The sequence below is a fragment of the Salvelinus sp. IW2-2015 genome, linkage group LG33 (genome assembly GCF_002910315.2).
Source record: "Salvelinus sp. IW2-2015 linkage group LG33, ASM291031v2, whole genome shotgun sequence".
NCBI classification, from domain to species: domain Eukaryota; kingdom Metazoa; phylum Chordata; class Actinopteri; order Salmoniformes; family Salmonidae; genus Salvelinus; species Salvelinus sp. IW2-2015.
In genome coordinates, this window is record NC_036872.1 from 27,413,715 (window position 1) to 27,433,647 (window position 19,933).

The following is a 19,933-nucleotide window of genomic DNA, read 5'->3' on the forward strand; positions in this document are numbered from 1 at the left end:
CCTCAGGAGTAAATGTCAGTTGGCTTTTCATAGCCGATCATTCAGAGTCAGAGACAGCAAGTGCGGTAGAGAGAGAGAGTCGAAAACAGCAGGTCCAGGACAAGGTAGCACGTCCAGTGAACAGGTCAGGGTTCCATAGCCGCAGGCAGAACAGTTGAAATTGGAGCATTAGCACGACCAGGTGGACTGGGGACAACAAGGAGTCATCAGGCCAGGTAGTCCTGAGGCATGGTCCTAGGGCTCAGGTCCTCCGAGAGAAGAGAGTTAGAGGGAGCATACTTAAATTCACACAGGACACCGGATAAGACAGGAGAAATACTCCAGATAAAACACTGATCCTAGCCCCCCGACACAAACTATTGCAGCATAAATACTGGAGGCTGAGACAGGAGGGGTCTCCTATGTGCCACCTTTCCAACAAGTCAGTTTGCCAAATTTCTGCCCTGCTCGAGCTGCCCCAGTCAACTGTAAGTGCTGTTATTGTGAAGTGGAAACATCTAGGAGCAACAACGGCTCAGCCGCGAAGTGGTAGAACGGGACCGCCGAGTGCTAAAGCGCGTAGCACGTAAAAATCGTCTGTTCTCAGTTCCAACACTCACTACCTAGTTCCAAACTTCCTCTGGAAGCAACATCAGCAAAATATTTTTTTGTTGGAAGCTTCATGAAATGGGTTTCCATGGCAGAGCAGCTGCACACAAGCCTAAGATTACCATGCGCAATGCCAAGCATCAGCTGGAGTGGTGTAAAGCTCGCTGCCATTGGACTCTGGAGCAGTGGAAACGTGTTCTCTGGAGTGATGTGTCACCATCTGGCAGTCTGACGGACGAATCTGAGTTTGACGGATGCCAGGAGAACACTACCTGCCCCAATGCTTTGTGCCAACTGTAAAGTTTGGTGGAGGAGGAATAATGGCCTGGGGCTGTTTTTCGTGGTTCGGGCTAGGCCCCTTAGTTCCAGTGAACTGAAATCGTAACGCTACAGCATACAATGACATTCTAGAKGATTATGTGCTTCCAACTTTGTAGCAACTTTTTAGGGAAGGTTCTCTCCGGTTTCAGCATAACAACGCTCCCGTGCACAAAGCGAGGTCCATACAGAAATGGTTTGTCGAGATCGGTGTGGAAGAACTTGACTGGCCTGCACAGAGCCATGACCTCCTCAACCCCATCGAACAAGCCATGTCTCCGTGCCCAACCTCACTAATGCTCTTGTGGCTGAATGGAAGCAAGTCTCCGCAGCAATGCTCCAACATCTAGTGGAAAGCCTTCCCAGAAGGGTGGAGGGTGTTTTAGCAGCAAACTCCATATTGATTTTGGAATGAGATGTTCGACAAGCAGGTGTCCACATACTTTTGGTCATGTATTGTATTTTATTAGACAGTTAATTCTGTATGTTGATAGTTGGCCAGTAGAGGTCACTCTCCCCTCATCTAAATCCCAAAGACAAGTGTAGTGACAAGAAAATACATAACCACAGAAATGTAGATTGAATATTGGTCTCCTATGTTCATGATAAAACATTTGGAGAAATCCATATTTTCATAGGTAGGTGAGGTGACCATATAATTACGTAAAGGGATGTAACTGGCTACATCTAGAGCCATATACAGTCATGTGAAAAAGTAAGTACACCCTTTTGAAAGTAAATTCCAACCACATTCATTGATAGAGGTAACCCAATTTAACAAATTACACACAAAAACATTTGCTTTGAAAATGTTATACTATTAAAATAAACACAAATGCAATTTCCTTATGCAGAAAAAAATGTGTACACCCCTACCTTTACCATCACCTAAAATGGCTAAAATTAGGATCAGGTGCCCCAAAACAGGTGCAAATGATTAGGAAATCATTAGAGAGTACATTGGGAGGATCCAACCTTCCATAAAGATTAGAAACTTGGTCTGGTTTTGTCTTAACCATATGGCTATGTGGTAACACATCATGCCAAGATCAAAAGACCTCAGAGGACTTCAGAAGTAACATTATTGATGCCATGAGTATGGGAGGGGTTACAAATCCATTTCCAAGCAATTCGAAGTACAATGTTCCACTGTCCGATGGATCATCCACAAATGGAGAAAATTCCAGACCACTGGCAATCTACCTAGGACAGGTCGTCCCACCAAATTCAGCCCAAGAGCTGACCGAAAGATGCTCATAGAAGTCTCTAAAAATCCCAGGGTAACATCAAGGGATCTACAGGCCTCTCTTGCCACAATCAATATCGAAGTGCATGAGTCAACTGTCAGAAAGAGACTTCACAAACTTGGCCTACGTGGGAGGTCAGGAAGAAGCCTCTGCTCTCAAAAAAAGAATATCAAGACTGACGTCTGCCAGACAACACCTGGGTAAAGACCAAACTACTGGAACAATGTGCTCTGGACAGATGAGTCAAAGGTAGAGTTGTTTGGCCGCATCTTTGGCAAAAACGAAACACGGCCTTTGAACAGAAGAACCTCATATCAACTGTAAAGCATGGAGGCGGTGGCATTATGGTTTGGGGCTACATGAAGTTATTTCAGCCAAAGGGGGCAACACCAGCTATTGAAGCTAGGGGTGTACTTCTTTTTTTCGCACTATGGTATTGCATTTCTGTAGATTTTTTTTTTATTAATAAATTATTGCAAAGTATAATCTGTTTCTTTTATTAAATTAGGTTACCTTTATCTGTCAATAGTGTTGAAGTAAAGACTTCATATACATCTGTCCAAATATTTACAAAAAATGACTACTTTTCAGGGGATGTATTTACTTTTTCACATGACTGTATGTATTTCTAATAATAAATGTAGCCAGAGCCATATCCAACCCATCCAATAATAAAAAAGATCTAATATTTGTCATATGTAAACAACAGGTGTACACTAACATTGAAATGCTTACTTACGTGTCCTTTTCCAACAATGCAGAGTTAAAGTGGAATATAAAAATTATAGAAATAGTGACACAGGAAATAAATAGAATGAGTAAAAATAACATGGTTATATACAGGGAGTACCAGTACTGAGTCGATTTACAGGAGTACAAGGTAATTGATGTAGCTATGTACATATAGGTAGGGGTGACGAGGCAACATGATAGATAATAGACAGTGGCAGCAGTGTATGTGGCAAGTGTGTGGCGTCTATATGCATGTTCTTGTTGTGTGGGCGTATGTAGTATGTGTGTTGGGTAGTCAGTGTAAATATGTTTGAGTGTGTGGGTAGAGCCAGTGCAGGAGAGTTAGTGCAAAAAAAAAGGTCAATGCAGCTAGTCTGGGTAGCCATTTGATTGCGCTATTTAACGGTTTAGCAGCCATGGCTCTGGGGTATAAGCTCTACAGGGTAGTGTTGGTTCCAGACTTGGTGCACTGGTACCGCTTGACGTGCAGTAGTAGAGAGAACAGTCTATGGTCTGGGGGGCTGGAATCTTTGAAAATGTTTTGGGCCTTCATCTGACACCATCTGGTATAGAGGTCCTGGATGGCAGGGAGCTCGGCCCTAGTGATGCACCGGGCCGTACTCACCACCGTCTATAGCGTCTTGAGGTCAGGTTCCTTGCAGCTGCCGTACCAAGCGGTGATGCTGCCAGTCAAGATGCTCTCAATGGTACAGCTGTAGACCTTTCTGAGGATCTGAGGGTCCGTACCAAATCTTTTCAGCCTTCTGAGGGGGAAGAGGTGCTGTCGTGCACTCATCACAACTATGTGGGTGTGTCTGGACAATGATAATTCCTTAGTGACGTGGACACAGAGGAACTTAAAGCTCTCGACCCACTCCACTACAGCCCCATCGATGTGAATGGGGGCGTGCTCGCTCCTCTGTTTCCTGTATTACAAGACAAATATAGTTTGTCTATGTCAAGTGTGTAAACTAAGGGTAAAGCAGTGATTTATTACCAATTTTTTTATTTCAAGATCCCTCTTGTTATTTTGGCCAGGTGGGTACATGTCACCATCTGGTGGAGCCAGTAGGACAATACATACATCATCAGGCCTACTCAACTACTTGACATTCAATCCATTGTTGGATGTTTTGCCATTGTACTACTATGTGGAATAATCTGCCATTTTAAAAACACGCTAAGAAATACTTGAACACACATTCTTATTTGTTATAAGTTTGTCTTTTTTACATAAGATCATTAGTAGAATCTGAGTCATTGATCAATTTGTCTTTGTTCTATCCTTGTAGTTGGACTCATATAAATAGCTTTGTTCCTTAATTTCTGTCTATAAAAGTGATATGTGCTGTAATTGCAGTGTAGGGCTGAATGTGTCGTCTCCTACTACTTAATGGGTTCAGTGGGGCTGTGTGTGTGGTGTGAGTGTCGGGGTGTGAAGCCTCTGTCCCTGGGCCTGGCAGACGGGCATAGAGAACACGGCTTAACACAAGAACAATGGAGTCCTTTGACCAAAAAGACGCCCCTAAGACATGTGGCCTCTTGTCACCGTGGCAACCCCCCATGGGATAGAGCGGGCTGACAGCTGGAGGGAGAGTTACAAAAATGGAGTCCATTCTTTCCACTGAACCTCTCCTCGTCTACTCTATCATTCCCTCTCTCAATCATCAACGTGTGTGTGTAGTAGGCCTATATGTTACACTGCACTTTCCAGCTGTTGCTGGATAGGTCCACTTTATGATCTCAGGTTTTAATATACTATATAGGCCTGGCAGGCCGACCTATCCTTCTAAATAGAAAGTGAGTGTGACACCAGGTGATAAATAACACAATTGTTATTTCCTGCTCATGGAACAATAACATTTACCGATAGGGTCATTGATACTTATGAGTGATTTACAAGATCTTGCACTACATCTGTTTTTACACATTGTGCAAAAGCTATTCCAACAAAAGAAAACTTTCCTTAATAACAAGATAACACTAGATTTATATAATGTTACATACATTCTACACCACACATCCCTTCTCTGCTAAGGAGGTGAATGGTGTTAACAGTTTTGTTCATATCTGCTCCTCGGGACCTTAGTGTTATAGTAGGATGAGGATCTGTGCTCTCAACTTTCTATTATTCATGCACTCTCCCTCAGCTCTGCATGGGTTTCCTGTAAAGCTAAGGACAGCAGAAGGATGAGGGAAACAAAGAGTGGAGGGGACTACTGCAACACCAAGGGCTCCTAGGGCCCCTCCCACTGGGATCACACTGGTTGAATCAACGAACGTTGTTTCCACGGCATTTCAATAAAATGACGTTGAACCAACGTGGAATAGATATTGAATTGACGTCTGTGCACAGTGGGCTTCCTCCAATCTATTTGTGTTTTTCTCCTGATCTGTCCAGCTACTATGGTTGTAGTAGTGTTAGCTGGCTGGTGACTCGCCCCAGGGCTCTTATATGAGTAAATAAAATACAAGTCTAATTTGAATAGAATATTAAGTAGAATAGAATTGTGGTGGTCACTTGATTGACAAGTGACTTGCGGTATGTTAACAAGCCAAACCAACATACAATATGTTCTGAGTGAGGGACAGCCATTAAACTGAAGAGCTGTGCTGCTGCCCAGTTGAAGAATATAGAACACCTATAAGAGAAGAGTTCTGGGCATGTCTGGACTAGATGAGACACAATCTGACAAGGTGTGTCTTTGGGATGAGGTGAGGAACATACCCTGGTTGAATCAAAGTTCTTTCCCCATCATTTCAACCCCCTAAAATATATGTGATGACATTGAATCAATGTCGAAAAATTATTGGATTTGCAAAAAGTAATCGACGTAACGCCATTTCCTATTTTTTATCACCTAACTTTTAACGTCAATCCAATGAGATGGTGACATTTTATTTGTATTTTACGTAGAATTTACTTTAGTTGACAACTCAACCAGATATAAATCAAAACTAGACATTGAACTGATGACGTCTGTGCTCAGTGGGTAGTTTGCCTGTGTGTGTATCTCTGTGTGTTTCTGAGGGAAGCTCATTCCCCAGTGGACCTATTATAGCATGAGGTTTTCGATGTGGAGAACCTAGACGAGAACGTAATCATGGTTCAAAACACAGGTGGCTGGTGGCGCCTTAATTGGGGAGGACAGGCTCATAGTAATGGCTGGAACGGAATTTTAGGAATGGTATCAAACACATCACACACATAGTTTCCATGTGTTCAATACCATTCCGTTCACTCCATTCCAGGCATTATTTTGAGCTGTCCTCCCCTCACCAGCCTCGTGTGGTTCAGAACCTTATGAATACACTAATGAAGATGAATGCACTGATTGTAAGTCGCTCTGGATAAGAGCATCTGCTAAATGGCTAAAATGTCAATATAAACATGACACTGGASAAGGCTCCATATCAGAGATGACTAGCCCACCACAGGGATGATACTAACTAGACGCTGTGTGACCTTGAAGGGATAATAGAAGTAGGCTACCCAGGAAGGCTTGCAAAAAATATATACTGGGGTCGTATTCATTAGGCACCAAACAGAAGAAAACAGTCGGAAACAGAGATGGATGGACTACATGCATTGGTTCAATAACAAACGCTCATTTTGGTTGTTGCATTAGGTTTTGCATAATGAATATGCCCCTGATCTGAATCTGTAGAAATTAACTTTGGGGTTGTGACTGTGAGAAATGATCTGTCTCCGTTCATGACAGACGTCAACCATGATAAATTAGCAGTTGTTTGGGTCGGTGTTAAGTAAATGGAGTCATTATTGACAACCTTAAAGCTCTCTCTGTTTGCGGTGGTATCAGTGAGGACTTCCAGGCCCTGGCTGGCTGCCCGCAGTAAAAGGGGTTGTTGTGATTCCAAGTGGATRGGGAGGGAGTGGGACTTAGCCTGGAGGTAAATTGTGTCTGTGATGTAGATGGAGAAAGGTTAAGTTGTGGCAGACTGATGACCTTATAGAGGAAGTACAGGCAATGGTCTTCTATGGGCATGTGGCAGCGGACAGAGGGCCTGTAGATTAGCTGTGACATGCCCATTTCCTGTTTATTTGAACAATTCTACTATCTCCGACATCATGGCTATAGTACATTATGGGAGACGTTACTGCATCTTATGAGAAAAATATGCTCTAAACGTATTTCCCCCCGATCTTTCTAGTTTCCCCTGGTCGACACAGGGGGGAGACAAACATACAGATCTGTACACAAACCTGATCCTAATTATGTGCTATCTTGAATGGCTAAATGAATAATGAGGATCATAGAATACTTAGCGAGGACTTACACCATGTGTTTTATTTGATCTACGACATAAGGGCTCAACCTAAAAGTAACCCATGTTGAAATTTCATATGGGTCATAATCTTGAATACGTATCAATGATATTAACAGGGAGTATTCAAGGAGAGGCATATCCACAGAACACTTAAGATATCAAAGAACTCTCCATTACCTATAGGTTAATTAATTGACAAACCCACATGCCCCCAGTAGTCATTCATTCCAACTCATAATGAAGCTAATAAAGCAGAAGCACTGGTGATACTAGTTATTGAGAAGGCTTATGAGAAGGAGATTATTGAGAAAGTAAGTGTTGCGTGAGAAAATGGGGATATACTATGGGAGTCTGCAGAGACAGAGTGGAAGAGAAGCAGTGCAGACAATGAGCTCCAGAGGTTAAGTCCCCAGCCCGCCAATAGGGCCCACAGGAATGCGAAAGGGTCTTGGAGGGGGCATTGTTGTCTGAGGTGCATCCTGCTCAGTGTATGAGACTACACATTACAACTCAAGGTCTATAGACTGACTGGTCCATGGGAATGCTCAAGCTTATTTTTGTAGGAGAAGACATACTGTAGAAGACATAAATCACGTGGGGTACACCAATCTCGCAACTTTTTCTGTGTGTAATGTTTGTTTTTTCTTTTGAAATAATCTAAATAAATATGTAAATAGTCAACAGAAACACTGATCATCCAGGATATTGCAGCATTCTTCTCTGTTTGAAGAACCTTCTGGATAAATACAACTTGGGGCCTCGATATCCCTTCGCTGACTCCTCTCAGGCAGAGCGGCATGTGGTACCACTGTGTATCAGGGACTATAGCCCCAGGGGAGAGTCCTAGCCTTAACCCAGTTTGTGTCTGGGAAAGACAAAGGGAGTCCAACAACACACTGAATGGACTGGGGGCTGTTTATCCCCCTAGGAACATGCCCATGGCAGAAATGGAGCTAAGCCAGAGTTAAACCACCAAATGTGTTTTACCACCTTCAATAATGTTCCTCTCTTAACACATGAAAAGGGAGGCGTTAAATTATGACATGCATCCCGCTGTAAGGTCTAGACTTGTCTGAGAATTCTGTGATTTTGGGGTATGGCAAACTAGCAGTGTTTTGGAATGATGCCTTAGCCAATGGATTCTCTCCAACAGGGTTTGGCTATGGTAGCAGTACCAAAGGGACCCAAATTGCATGTACAACAATGAGTATGTCACAGTAATGCCTTGCATTATGACAGAGTAATATTCCTGTTTTGAACCAACAGGTTCCTTCATGGACATGCAGATTTGTTACAGTTGACAAAGCTCTTTGTCATAGATATGTCAGTACTGTAGCGCTACTGTCTTTCATTGTTACTGAATACAGAACTCCACCACTTAGGATTAATTAWATTAGAGTCAGAATTAGTTGTTAATCTAAATTACCTTGTCAGTGGCACATCTCTAAATGTACTCACACTGAAAGGATTGCAAGGCACAGTCAGCGAGACAATTGATTTGTCAAACCTCAGAGTTTTCCAAACAACCTCTTCCTTTATCTTTCAATTGGGCAATGTCTATGACAGAGAAGTGTACTTCAAGGCACTTTAAAAGTACTTTAAGTTACTAGCAGAGGAGCGTGTGTTTTCAGCTGAATTTCAGAAAGAGGAAAGACTGCAAAGAGTTCTCCACCACTTTGTGAGTGTGTGAGAGGTGTCTGGCTTGACTTTAAATTCAAACCTCAATCCCTGGAGTGTGTCCAGTCAGGCGGGGCCCTGGCTCTGGGTTTCCAACAAGCTGCACTTTACCTTCCAGCTGCTCTCTGTCCCCTTTGGATTGAGGGAGGGGAGGGAATAGGGGCCATGGGGGTGGAGATGGGTGGGGACATGCTCTTGCCGGACAGGCCTGGAAATGTCCTTTTTATGTTTCAGCAGCCCATTCCAGGATGGGAGGGGTGTGAGCTGTGGGGTTTTGGGACTTGGCTAGGAGCCAGCCACAGCAGGAAGCTTGCTAGTTCACATGAACAAAAGCAGTCCTGGCCACTGCCTAGCTATCTGTGCAGGACTCAACAGCTCTCACTCACCCAACCCCCAAAACAGGAACTTTGCACAGTTATATGGGTCCGGCGTCACCACTGCACAGATTGACTGCAGTCAGTTACTCACAGCTGCACTGACTATTCAACCCTCTTTACACATGAATGCATGTATGTAATGTCAGCAGTGTTTCTTCATTGTGTTTACAAAATAAAGTATTCTCTTTGACTAAATGCAACAGGCATAGAAGGATTTTCTTTTCATGTTCCCTTATGTTTTCATTCGTTATTTGATACTCTGTGATATTGTCTTTCTCTACTGCTCAAAATCTAGTTGTCTGACCGTCTTTATAGCTGCCAAGGCTWTTGGCAGTTATTGGTTAGTGCCTCTCCTCCTGTCTGTGCACCCTGCCTGTCTGTAAAAATCAAATCAAATCAAAGTCCATTGGCCACGTACACAGATTTGCAGGTGCAGCGAAAAACTTGTGTTTCTAGCTCCAACAGTGCAGTAATAATACCTAGCAAAAAATTGTTTAAATAAAGAAATATCAGAATATATAATGCCCTCTCTGAACCCCTCATAGGCCAGTATGTAAACAGCAGCATGGACCAAAACAAAAGTCCCACTGTTGATCTGTCTGGCAGAAAACCATGCATCCTTTTACTCACATCCAGGGGGTGTTTCCACTGTTTTTGTTAAACCAGACTTCTGCATTAATTGATATGATCTCTGTCATAGATCTGTCATAGTGCATGACATTATTCATTGATGTTGATTGCTATATGTTTATGTTCAGGTTGTGCACTTGGGGGGTTATGGTCTCAATACATATCTCAACAAACTTATGTTCAGTTTCATTTTATGATCACTATAATACTGAAATATTTGAAAGATACCATTTTCTAATATTTTAAGATGTATGCCATTTACAAGCCTTTCGCTACACCCGCAATAACATCTGCTAAATATACAGTGGGGCAAAAAAGTATTTAGTTAGCCACCAATTGTGCAAGTTCTCCCACTTAAAAAGATGAGAGGCCTGTAATATTCATCATAGGTACACTTCAACTATGACAGATAAAATGAGGGAAAAAAATCAAGAAAATCACATTGTAGGATTTTTAATGAATTTATTTGCAAATTATGGTGGAAAATAAGTATTTGGTCAATAACAAAAGTTTATCTCAATACTTTGTTATATACCCTTTGTTGGCAATGATAGAGGTCAAACGTTTTCTGTAAGTCTTCACAAGGTTTTCACACACTGTTGCTGGTATTTTGGCCCATTCCTCCATGCAGATCTCCTCTAGAGCAGTGATGTTTTGGGGCTGTTGCTGGGCAAACGGACTTTCAACTCCCTCCAAAGATTTTCTATGGGGTTGAGATCTGGAGACTGGCTAGGCCACTCCAGGACCTTGAAATGCTTCTTACGAAGCCACTTCTTCGTTGCCCGGGCGGTGTGTTTGGGATCATTGTCATGCTGAAAGACCCAGCCACGTTTCATCTTCAATGCCCTTGCTGATGGAAGGAGGTTTTCACTCAAAATCTCACGATACATGGCCCCATTCATTCTTTCCTTTCCACGGATCAGTCGTCCTGGTCCCTTTGCAGAAAAACAGCCCCAAAGCATGATGTTTCCACCCCCATGCTTCACAGTAGGTATGGTGTTCTTTGGATGCAACTCAGCATTCTTTGTCCTCCAAACACGACGAGTTGAGATTTTACCAAAAAGTTATATTTTGGTTTCATCTGACCATATGACATTCTCCCAATCTTCTTCTGGATCATCCAAATGCTCTCTAGCAAACTTCAGACGGGCCTGGACATGTACTGGCTTAAGCAMGGGGACACGTCTGGCACTGCAGGATTTGAGTCCCTGGCGGCGTAGTGTGTTACTGATGGTAGGCTTTGTTTCTTTGGTCCCAGCTCTCTGCAGGTCATTCACTAGGTCCCCCCMTGTGGTTCTGGGATTTTTGCTCACCGTTCTTGTGATCYTTTTGACCCCACGGGGTGAGATCTTYCGTGGAGCCCCAGATRGAGGGAGATTATCKGTGGTCTTGTATGTCTTCCATTTCCTAATAATTGCTCCCACAGTTGATTTCTTCAWACCAAGCTGCTTACCTATTGCAGATTRAGTCTTCCCAGCCTGGTGCAGGTCTACAATTTTGTTTCTGGTGTCCTTTGACAGCTCTTTGGTCTTGGCCATAGTGGAGTTTGGAGTGTGACTGTTTGAGGTTGTGGACAGGTGTCTTTTATACTGATAACAAGTTCAAACAGGTGCCATTAATACAGGTAACGAGTGGAGGACAGAGGAGCCTCTTAAAGAAGAAGTTACAGGTCTGTGAGAGCCAGAAATCTTGCTTGTTTGTAGGTGACCAAATACTTATTTTCCACCATAATTTGCAGATAAATTCATTAAAAATCCTACAATGTGATTTTCTGGATTTTTTTTTCTCATTTTGTCTGTCATAGTTGAAGTGTACCTATGATGAAAATTACAGGCCTCTCTCATCTTTTTAAGTGGGAGAACTTGCACAATTGGTGGCTGACTAAATACTTTTTTGCCTGTATGTATGTGAGCAATACAATTTGATTTGATGTGATAATGGTAGTTTCATGCTGGTTTAGAATGTTTTTTGCACTCATATATTTATCGTCTGTCAAAAGCTACTACAATAGCCTGCCTGCCTGCCTACATTCCTATCTACCTACCTACTTACTGTGTCATACGGGTAGCTACTTTAATGTGCATATGTTTTGTCTCATATGGTTTTTCTAACCAGTGAAAACCTCCTATGATCTAATTGCTCCCTTTATGACTTGATAATCCCTCTCTGAGGACTGCAGGGTGCTAATCATTTTAAACAAAGCTTCACATCATTTAATTTAGCGTCCAGGGAGATCATAAGATCATCATGAATAGGGAGTTTTAATAGGGAGGGCTGGTCTTTGCCTGGTTGATATACAGGCAGGCGTTGATGTTTTCTATTCAACAAAAAGCAAACTAAAGAATGTAATTCATTTCTTCAGTTCCAACCCACTGGGCACACACTGGTTGAATCAACGTTGTTTCAACGTCATTTCAATTCAATTACGTTGAACCAATGTGGAAAATACGTTGAATTGACCTCTGTGACCAGTAGGATGTGACAATTTGAATGTATTATACATTGTTGATATAATCATATACAATCGTATGAATAAGATCACTCACTGATAACATTAAACTGATCCATGCATGATGTAGCCCTACAAGACATAATGCACTTAGCACATAATGTGGCACTTGTAGATTCAGAGATCGTGTAGTGAGATATCAAGAAATGTTCCCTAAATGTCCAAATGATATGCAAATGAAAAATATGCTATTATTTCAAAKAATACCATATTGTTTGAAAACAGCTCCCCTTCTGAAATGCAGAACATTCATGAGCGGGAAAAGGTGTTACAAGATTCACCTGTCAATTACAATTTATGGTCGTTTCTTCCGGTGTCGATTGGTGTGGTTCTCTGTTGCTCAGCATTGCGATCATTTAAAATAATCGTTTTATTGTGGTATGAATATATTAGCCATAATAATCTGACTGGCGAGGAACCAGCGATCAACCTAAACAGATACGCTTTGTCGAATGATACTAGCGTAGTCGGATACTAGTAACAAGCCTCCGATATTTATTTGGGGCACTGTATCTTTGCTGGTTCATCCTCCTGCTCTAATAGATAACAGAGCCTCTACAATAGATTGCAGAACCTACTGGGCTGTGTAGAGATGGCTCTCGCTTTGATCTTTAAATACCCTCTCATTTAAAACCACACTCAGTTGCTTTGATTTTTCTCTCACGAGCCAGCTGTAAAATGTATAAATTCAGACGTTCCCTTAAATGACACTCTCTGTGTGCGCGCGCGCCCAGTGGAGACAGCAAGAACACCTTTCTATCCTTTTTTTCTGCTCCACCATCTGTCCCTCCCTTTCTTCCATTTCATGTGTTCAACCGACATCCACCCCTCACAGCTACAACTCCGTTGTCCCCCCCTCTCCCCTTGCATTGAGTTTTCCTGTCCACTCGGCTTTGCAGTTTGAACGACGCAGACGGTCCCTGGCCCCGACTGTTCCCCCTCCCCCACTAGCTGAGCTGCTGTTTCACTCAAAGATGGCGTCAGCTTTGGAGCCTCTGGTCTCTGGCTGCATTTTTGGGCTTGTTGTTGTCTCGGATTCGAAGGATTTTTGGCACATTCTCTTCGGCAACTCGACACGAAATTCCGGTGAGTAGCGGCTAGTGGGGAGAGGATATTACAAGGTCTCCGAGCTTCCCTTTGAAACCCGAACTGGACCAGTCCTAGCTTTCTGGGAACCGCGAGAGGTAGAGGGAAAGGGGTACGGGAGATGAAGATCGCGAGGGGGGGGGGGGAGCGAGCGGAGGCCTACTTCGCTCCAACGGCCTTGTCTTCACCGCATCGCAGTCCGCAGGCACTATGTGGGTGGGTGATGCAGGAAGGAAGTAAGGAAAGGTGAGGGATAGGTAGCCGTGTGTAGAGACGCGTCTTGCGGGAAATATTTTCACCCAGAGCCGAGGCGAAGGAGGCCGAACGGCCATAGAACATATATTGTAACGTTGAAAAATTATCCACTATGAAGTCGTCATTTTGTCACTTTCCCGATAGCGGTTATGGCCGTTTACAACTTACATTGTGCATTTGCAGTCAGCGATCTCATCGTGAATATCATCCATTCTATTCTAAATTAGATTGTTCCTTGTGATTGTTGCCTGTGTTATTGTTTGAAACCTCGGGCGTTGTAGGAATCTGTCATTGTTGATTGTGTCAAAGCACTGGTTTCCTTAAGACAGCTAGTTAGCTACACGTTGTTACTGTTTTGAGCTATTTCGTTACTGCTAGCAAGCAAATTAGCAATATCAGTTCGCGGGAAGGTTTGTAGCAACACAGCTAATTGCCTATCATATCAGTGAGAGTAAACAGAGTAGTAGGTTGAGAAAGTGAGACACTTGGCTATTGCTTGGCTAGCTAGCTAACGTTAACTACTGTTAGTTAACTGTGCTATAGTAACGGTAACACCAATCTGTTTTGAAATAAATGGCTAACGTTAACATGGTTACTATAGCTAGCTACCAGTAATGAGACAGATGTTTAGCCAGATAACGAACACATCTAACGTTAGCTACCMTAGGTCACTTTTTTTTAACGATATATATTAATCAGCTACTGCACAAATGTAATCCAAGATCYTGTTTGTTGTACATGGAATACAAATATATCTAACGTTAGCATGCTTGCTGAAATCAAGCCAAGGCACTGAAAACATGAGATGTGGATAGCTAGTAGTGTTCTGTTTATTTAGCTATTTCAGTTTATTTGTTTTGCTGTTCAAAGTGAGAACCATGTGGCTTGGCAAAATCATAATGTCAAGAATTCAACAACAATGTTTCCCGTTCTCCATAATCTGGGCTGTTGTTGTTATGACCTTTTATCAATGTCTGTTTTCTCACCCAATTCATGAGCCCATGTTGTGAAATTCTTAGGTATATAAAGATAATATACTATAAAATGTAAATAAAGGAGGTAGGGCTTTCTTCCGTAGTGTTTACTATGAGAGTTCTGGTTTTGTGGTTTAAAGAATCTGCATTTACACAAAAATGGAGAACAGAATGTAAAGTTACCTCCATATCTACATTAGAGATCATCACAGTGGCTGATGTTTACCTACTCAGACGCTAGGCTGGCACTGTCCTTCTGAGCTAACTATGCCCTCTGCTCAGGGTTTTCTCTTCCTGTCCTAAATGTTTTTGTTATGTTCAGTGTTATAAACAGTGCTCATGTCAGGTAATGTTGATCTAGACTTCAGGCAGCATATATCCATCTCAAGATGTGTGCTCCCTAACTGTGTCTGTGTGTAGTTGCCAAGCATGACTTTGTTTACATGCTGCTGTTGTTTGAGGAGTGTCTTAGTACATGTCTTTTGAGGGTTACATTCAGTAGGCACTAAAGGAAGCAAATGTTTTGAAATGGCAGAATTACCCTCAACTCTAATACAAAACTTAAACATGTTTTTCTTTCAGTTTTTGCCTGCAGAATGTGACCGTCTTGCTGCTTTCTCTCTTTCACATAGTTTCTGACCCTTCCATGTGTGTGTCCTTTGTTTCTGCAGGGTGCGTTTCCTGCTGAAGTTGACTGTGCATGAAGGTGATCAGCCCTCGCTGCTCCCTGGGGTGAGATCTGTCCCCTTCCAGTCCGGAGAACAAGTGGATACCGCTGGAGAGCGAAGGAGAGAAAGAGGGTGAAGGAGTGGAGCCGCACGGATGAAACACATTTCCATCCTTCTGCAAAAGAGTTTATTCCAATAATCTACAGAAAAAAATTTTTCCCCACTGTCCTGATTCTACCCTTACAGTACAACTGATCTTCAACTCAAGATGACAGTCACGGTTTCCACATCACACTGAGAGCCTCTTATTTACATTGAGGGGAGACTGAATCGTCAGGTTGTAGTCGTTTGTCCCTCGGCCCTTTGCAACAGGCAGTAGTGGGAGAAACCTAAGTGTTYTTGTTGTAGTGTGTGTGGGTCCACCACAGCTCCAGAGTTAGTCTAGTACCTGCTGCTCCACGACACTGCTCTCCCCCAGGCTAACTGACCCTGCCGGGAGAGGTAGTGGGTGGACCAAGCTTTATTGGGGGGGTTGGCAGGGGAGCCTATGCTATGGTGAGCTGTTCCCTGCCGTGCTGCTCAGGACCAGGCTCTGAGGGACTCTCTGTGCGGCCCCGGGACAAAGGATAGTCTTCGGACAGAGGGGCTAGGAGGAGGAGGAGGAGGCGGCCTGGGCCGCGGGATTCTTACCCTTTGCCTGCTACGGGCGTGTGTTTGTGTGTGTGTCGTCATTGCGACCTCCAGCTGCAGTCATGGTGAAGCTGGCCAACCCAATGTACACCAACTGGATCCTAGAGGCCATCAAGAAGGTGAAGAAGCAGAAGCAGCGGCCGTCGGAGGAGAGGATATGCAACGCTGTGTCCATGTCCCATGGGCTGGACCGCAAGACTATACTGGAGCAGCTGGAGCTCAGTGTCAAGGATGGAACCATCCTCAAAGTCTCTAACAAGGGGCTCAACTCTTACAAGGATCCGGAGAACCCCGGCCGCCTGGCCTACCCCAAGCCCCGCCTGGGCAGCGGTGGAGGAGGGGGTGGTCATCATGGGCATGTGGGCCATGGCGGGAGCCACCATCGCTCTGGGAAGAAACCAGGGCTGGACTGGAACAAGCTGATCAAGCGTTCCCTGGAGGGGCTCCATGAGCCAGGGGGCTCCACCCTAAAAAGTGTTGAGCGCTTCCTCAAGTGCCAGGGGGATGTGGCGGCCTACCTGTCTGGCAGTGGCTCCATGGGGCCTGGGCTGTTCCACCAGCAGCTGAGAGTGGCACTGAAGCGGGCGTGTGCCCACGGCAGGGTGGCTAAGAATGGGCCGCTGTTCCACCTCATCAGCCGTAGCTCCCAGTTGGATGGGACAGGCACCGTGGCGCTGGACTCCCTCCCACCTGTCCGCCTGCTGCCACACGAAAAGGACAAGGTAAGCCATGCACCTACATTCACTTTCTCAAATATAAACACAATGTAATGTCTCTGTAAACCTACAGTGTAAGTGCTCTTTTTACAGTTAACCGTTTTCAATCTGTCATTTTTGTCCCCTGTGGCAGTGGAAAGAATAAGTGATAATTAATTACATTTCTATAGCACTTTTTATAAAAATCTCAAAGCGCTTCAAAAGCAAAAAACAAACAAGCGATACATCATGAGTAGCCTAGCCTTAGTTAGGTCACCCAATAGAGGTCAAGTCTGAGAGCATGCATCCTCTAAAGACGGAGGGACAGTACATGGCTTGATCAGAGGAAGGTGGTCAGGGAGATGGTTGAAGACCAGTGATGATCATGTAGAATTAAACAAACAAGGAAGGCTGAAGGCAGCACACCACACAATCAATCTTAGCAGAGCTAGAATGATATTTTATAAAGTGGTTTCCCATGTGGTTGTAGGGCTGCCAGGGAAGACCTAATGCCAAAAATGTAACTATCTCATGCAATTAGTAGCCAGGTCGGGCAGCCATGCAGTAGAGTTTGTAAAACCTTGAACCAGTCTGTGCACAGTACACAAACAAAATCCCTCTAACTCCTTCCAGGGCATTAACTTCCATATTGCGTGATCACACTGTRTGCACAGCGTGGCTTGATTGATAATGTCTTTGTTGGAGTGAGTGGTGTCAAATGCAGGGCTTTAGAGTGCAACCATTTTACTCACATATGAACCTAAATATTTTCCTGTGTGACTTGAAATTTGTGGGCAGTGCGCCRAGAAAAATGTAAGGATTCTAGCTTTAATATCAATTTTTTAAAATTATGTTCTTAAATGTTTGTGTCCGCCTACATTTTTTAACTTAGGTGTACACGTGTTCCTTGTAAAAAAAGAAGGGAAAAAAGGTCAGTTTAGAGCCCTTAAATGGTTTAATACATTTCAAAGATTAGCTTGTGAATATAAGCAGGGGACGTAGCTGATAAAGAGTTCTGAGTAGAACAGGTCCGTCCACAGGTCAGAGAAGCACCATGGGGGAGACGACCAGCGGAGCATCGCTGTGGCAGTCAGTGGGTCCGGCTTTCACTGTCTCTTTCAGGGGGACGGGTCAGCGTGTAGTGGTGGTGTGTACTCCAGGAGGAAGCAGGGTGAGCGGAGTGCCCTATAAGCATTGGGCTTAGTTCTCTGTGGGCAGCTGCCAGGGGCGAGTGCTGCTCTACAGCCCTCTGTCTCAGGCCTGCAGCAGGAGGAGAAAGAGAGGGAAAAGAGGTGGTCAGGGAAGAGTCACGTGGCGCCCAGTGAGTATCATGCCAGGACGAGAGAGACTGGTGACCAGCTGCAGGGCTGGGTGGGGGTGAGGGAGGGATAGAGAGGGTGGACCACACACACACACACACACACACACACACACACACACACACACACACACACACACACACACACACAACACACACAGAGATTGGGTGGACACCACACACACAGGGAGAAGGGTGGACAGACACACACACACACAGGGCGAGGGGTGGACACACACAGGCAGGCGGGAGGGGGGGTGGACGCACACACACAGGGAGGGGGTGGACGCACACACACCAGGGAGGGGGGTGGACACACCACACAGGGAGAGGGGTGGAGCACACACACACAGCAGGGAGAGGGGTGGACGCACACACACAGGGAGAGGGGTGGACGCCACACACAGGGGAGAGGGGTGGACGCACACACACAGGGAGAGGGGTGGACGCACACACACACACAGGGAGAGGGGTGGACGCACACACACACACACAAGGGAGAGGGGTGGACGCACACACAACACACAGGGAGAGGGGTGGACGCACACACACACACAGGGAGAGGGGTGGACGCACACACACAACAGGGAGAGGGGGGACGCCACACACACACACACGGGAGAGGGGTGGACGCACACACACAACACAGGGAGAGGGGTGGACGCACACACACACACACAGGAGAGGGGGTGGACGCACACACCACACACAGGGAGAGGGGTGGACGCACACACACACACACGGGAGAGGGGTGGACGCACACACACACCAGAGAGGGGGTGGACCACCCCCAGGGAGAGGGGTGGACACACACACACACACAGGGAGAGGGGTGGACGCACACACACACACAGGAGAGGGGTGGAGCGCCACACAACAGCGACACACAGGGAGGGGGGTGGACACACACACACAGGGAGAGGTGGGTGCACACACACACAGGGAGAGGGGTGGAACCACACCCCACAGGGAGAGGGGTGGGACCACACACACACACACAGGGAGAGGGGTGGACGCAAACAACAACACCCACACACACAGGGAGAGGGGTGGACGCACACACACACACAGACAGGGAGAGGGGGACGCACACACACACACACACACAGGGAGAGGGGTGGAACGCAGCACCACACACACACACACACACAGGGAGAGGGTGGACAACACAGCGAGAGGGGTGGACACACACAGGGAGAGGGGTGGACACACACAACACACAGGGAGAGGGTGGACCACACACACAGGCAGGCGAGGGGTGGACACAACACACACACACGAGGGAGAGGGGTGGACACACACACACACATGGAGAGGGGTGACAACACAGGGAGAGGGGTGGGACACACACACACACAGGGAAGGGGTGGGTGACACACACACAGGGAGAGGGGTGGGTGGGGACAACATACAGGGAGAGGGGTGGGTGGACACACACACAGACACACACACACAGGGAGAGGGGTGGGTGGGGACACACACACACACAGGGAGAGGGGTGGTGGACACACACACACACACACAGGGAGAGGGTGGAACACGCACACAGGGTGAGGGACACACACACACACACACAGGGAAGGGGTGGACACACACACACACACACACAGGGAAGAGGGGTGGACACACACAGGGGGGGGTGGACACACACAGGGGGAGGGGTGGACACACACACACACACAGGGGGAGGGGTGGACGCACACACACACACACAGGGAGAGGGGTGGACAACACACACACACACCCACACACAGGGGGAGAGGGGAGGAGACACAAACACACACACACACACACACACGTGGAGAGGGGTACACACGCGTGGAGAGGGGTGGACACACACACGCGTGGAGAGGGGTGGACACACACACGCGTGTAGAAG

General features: G+C 45.5%; 1 protein-coding gene across 4 annotated transcripts in view; it reads left to right on the top strand.

Moving 5' to 3' along the window:
* The first annotated feature begins 13,120 nt into the window (after window positions 1-13,120).
* Window positions 13,121-19,933, top strand: part of kat6a (K(lysine) acetyltransferase 6A) — a 34,797-nt gene continuing 27,984 nt past the window's right edge. For 3 of the 4 annotated variants that reach the window (XM_023979044.2, XM_023979045.2, XM_023979046.2), the window contains exons 1-2: window positions 13,121-13,454; window positions 15,355-16,763. In XM_023979044.2, coding sequence (XP_023834812.1) covers window positions 16,104-16,763 — 660 coding nt within the window. In that variant the 5' untranslated portion in view covers window positions 13,121-13,454; window positions 15,355-16,103. The remainder of the gene's footprint in view (window positions 13,455-15,354; window positions 16,764-19,933) is intronic. The other variant, XM_023979047.2, reaches the window with a different exon arrangement.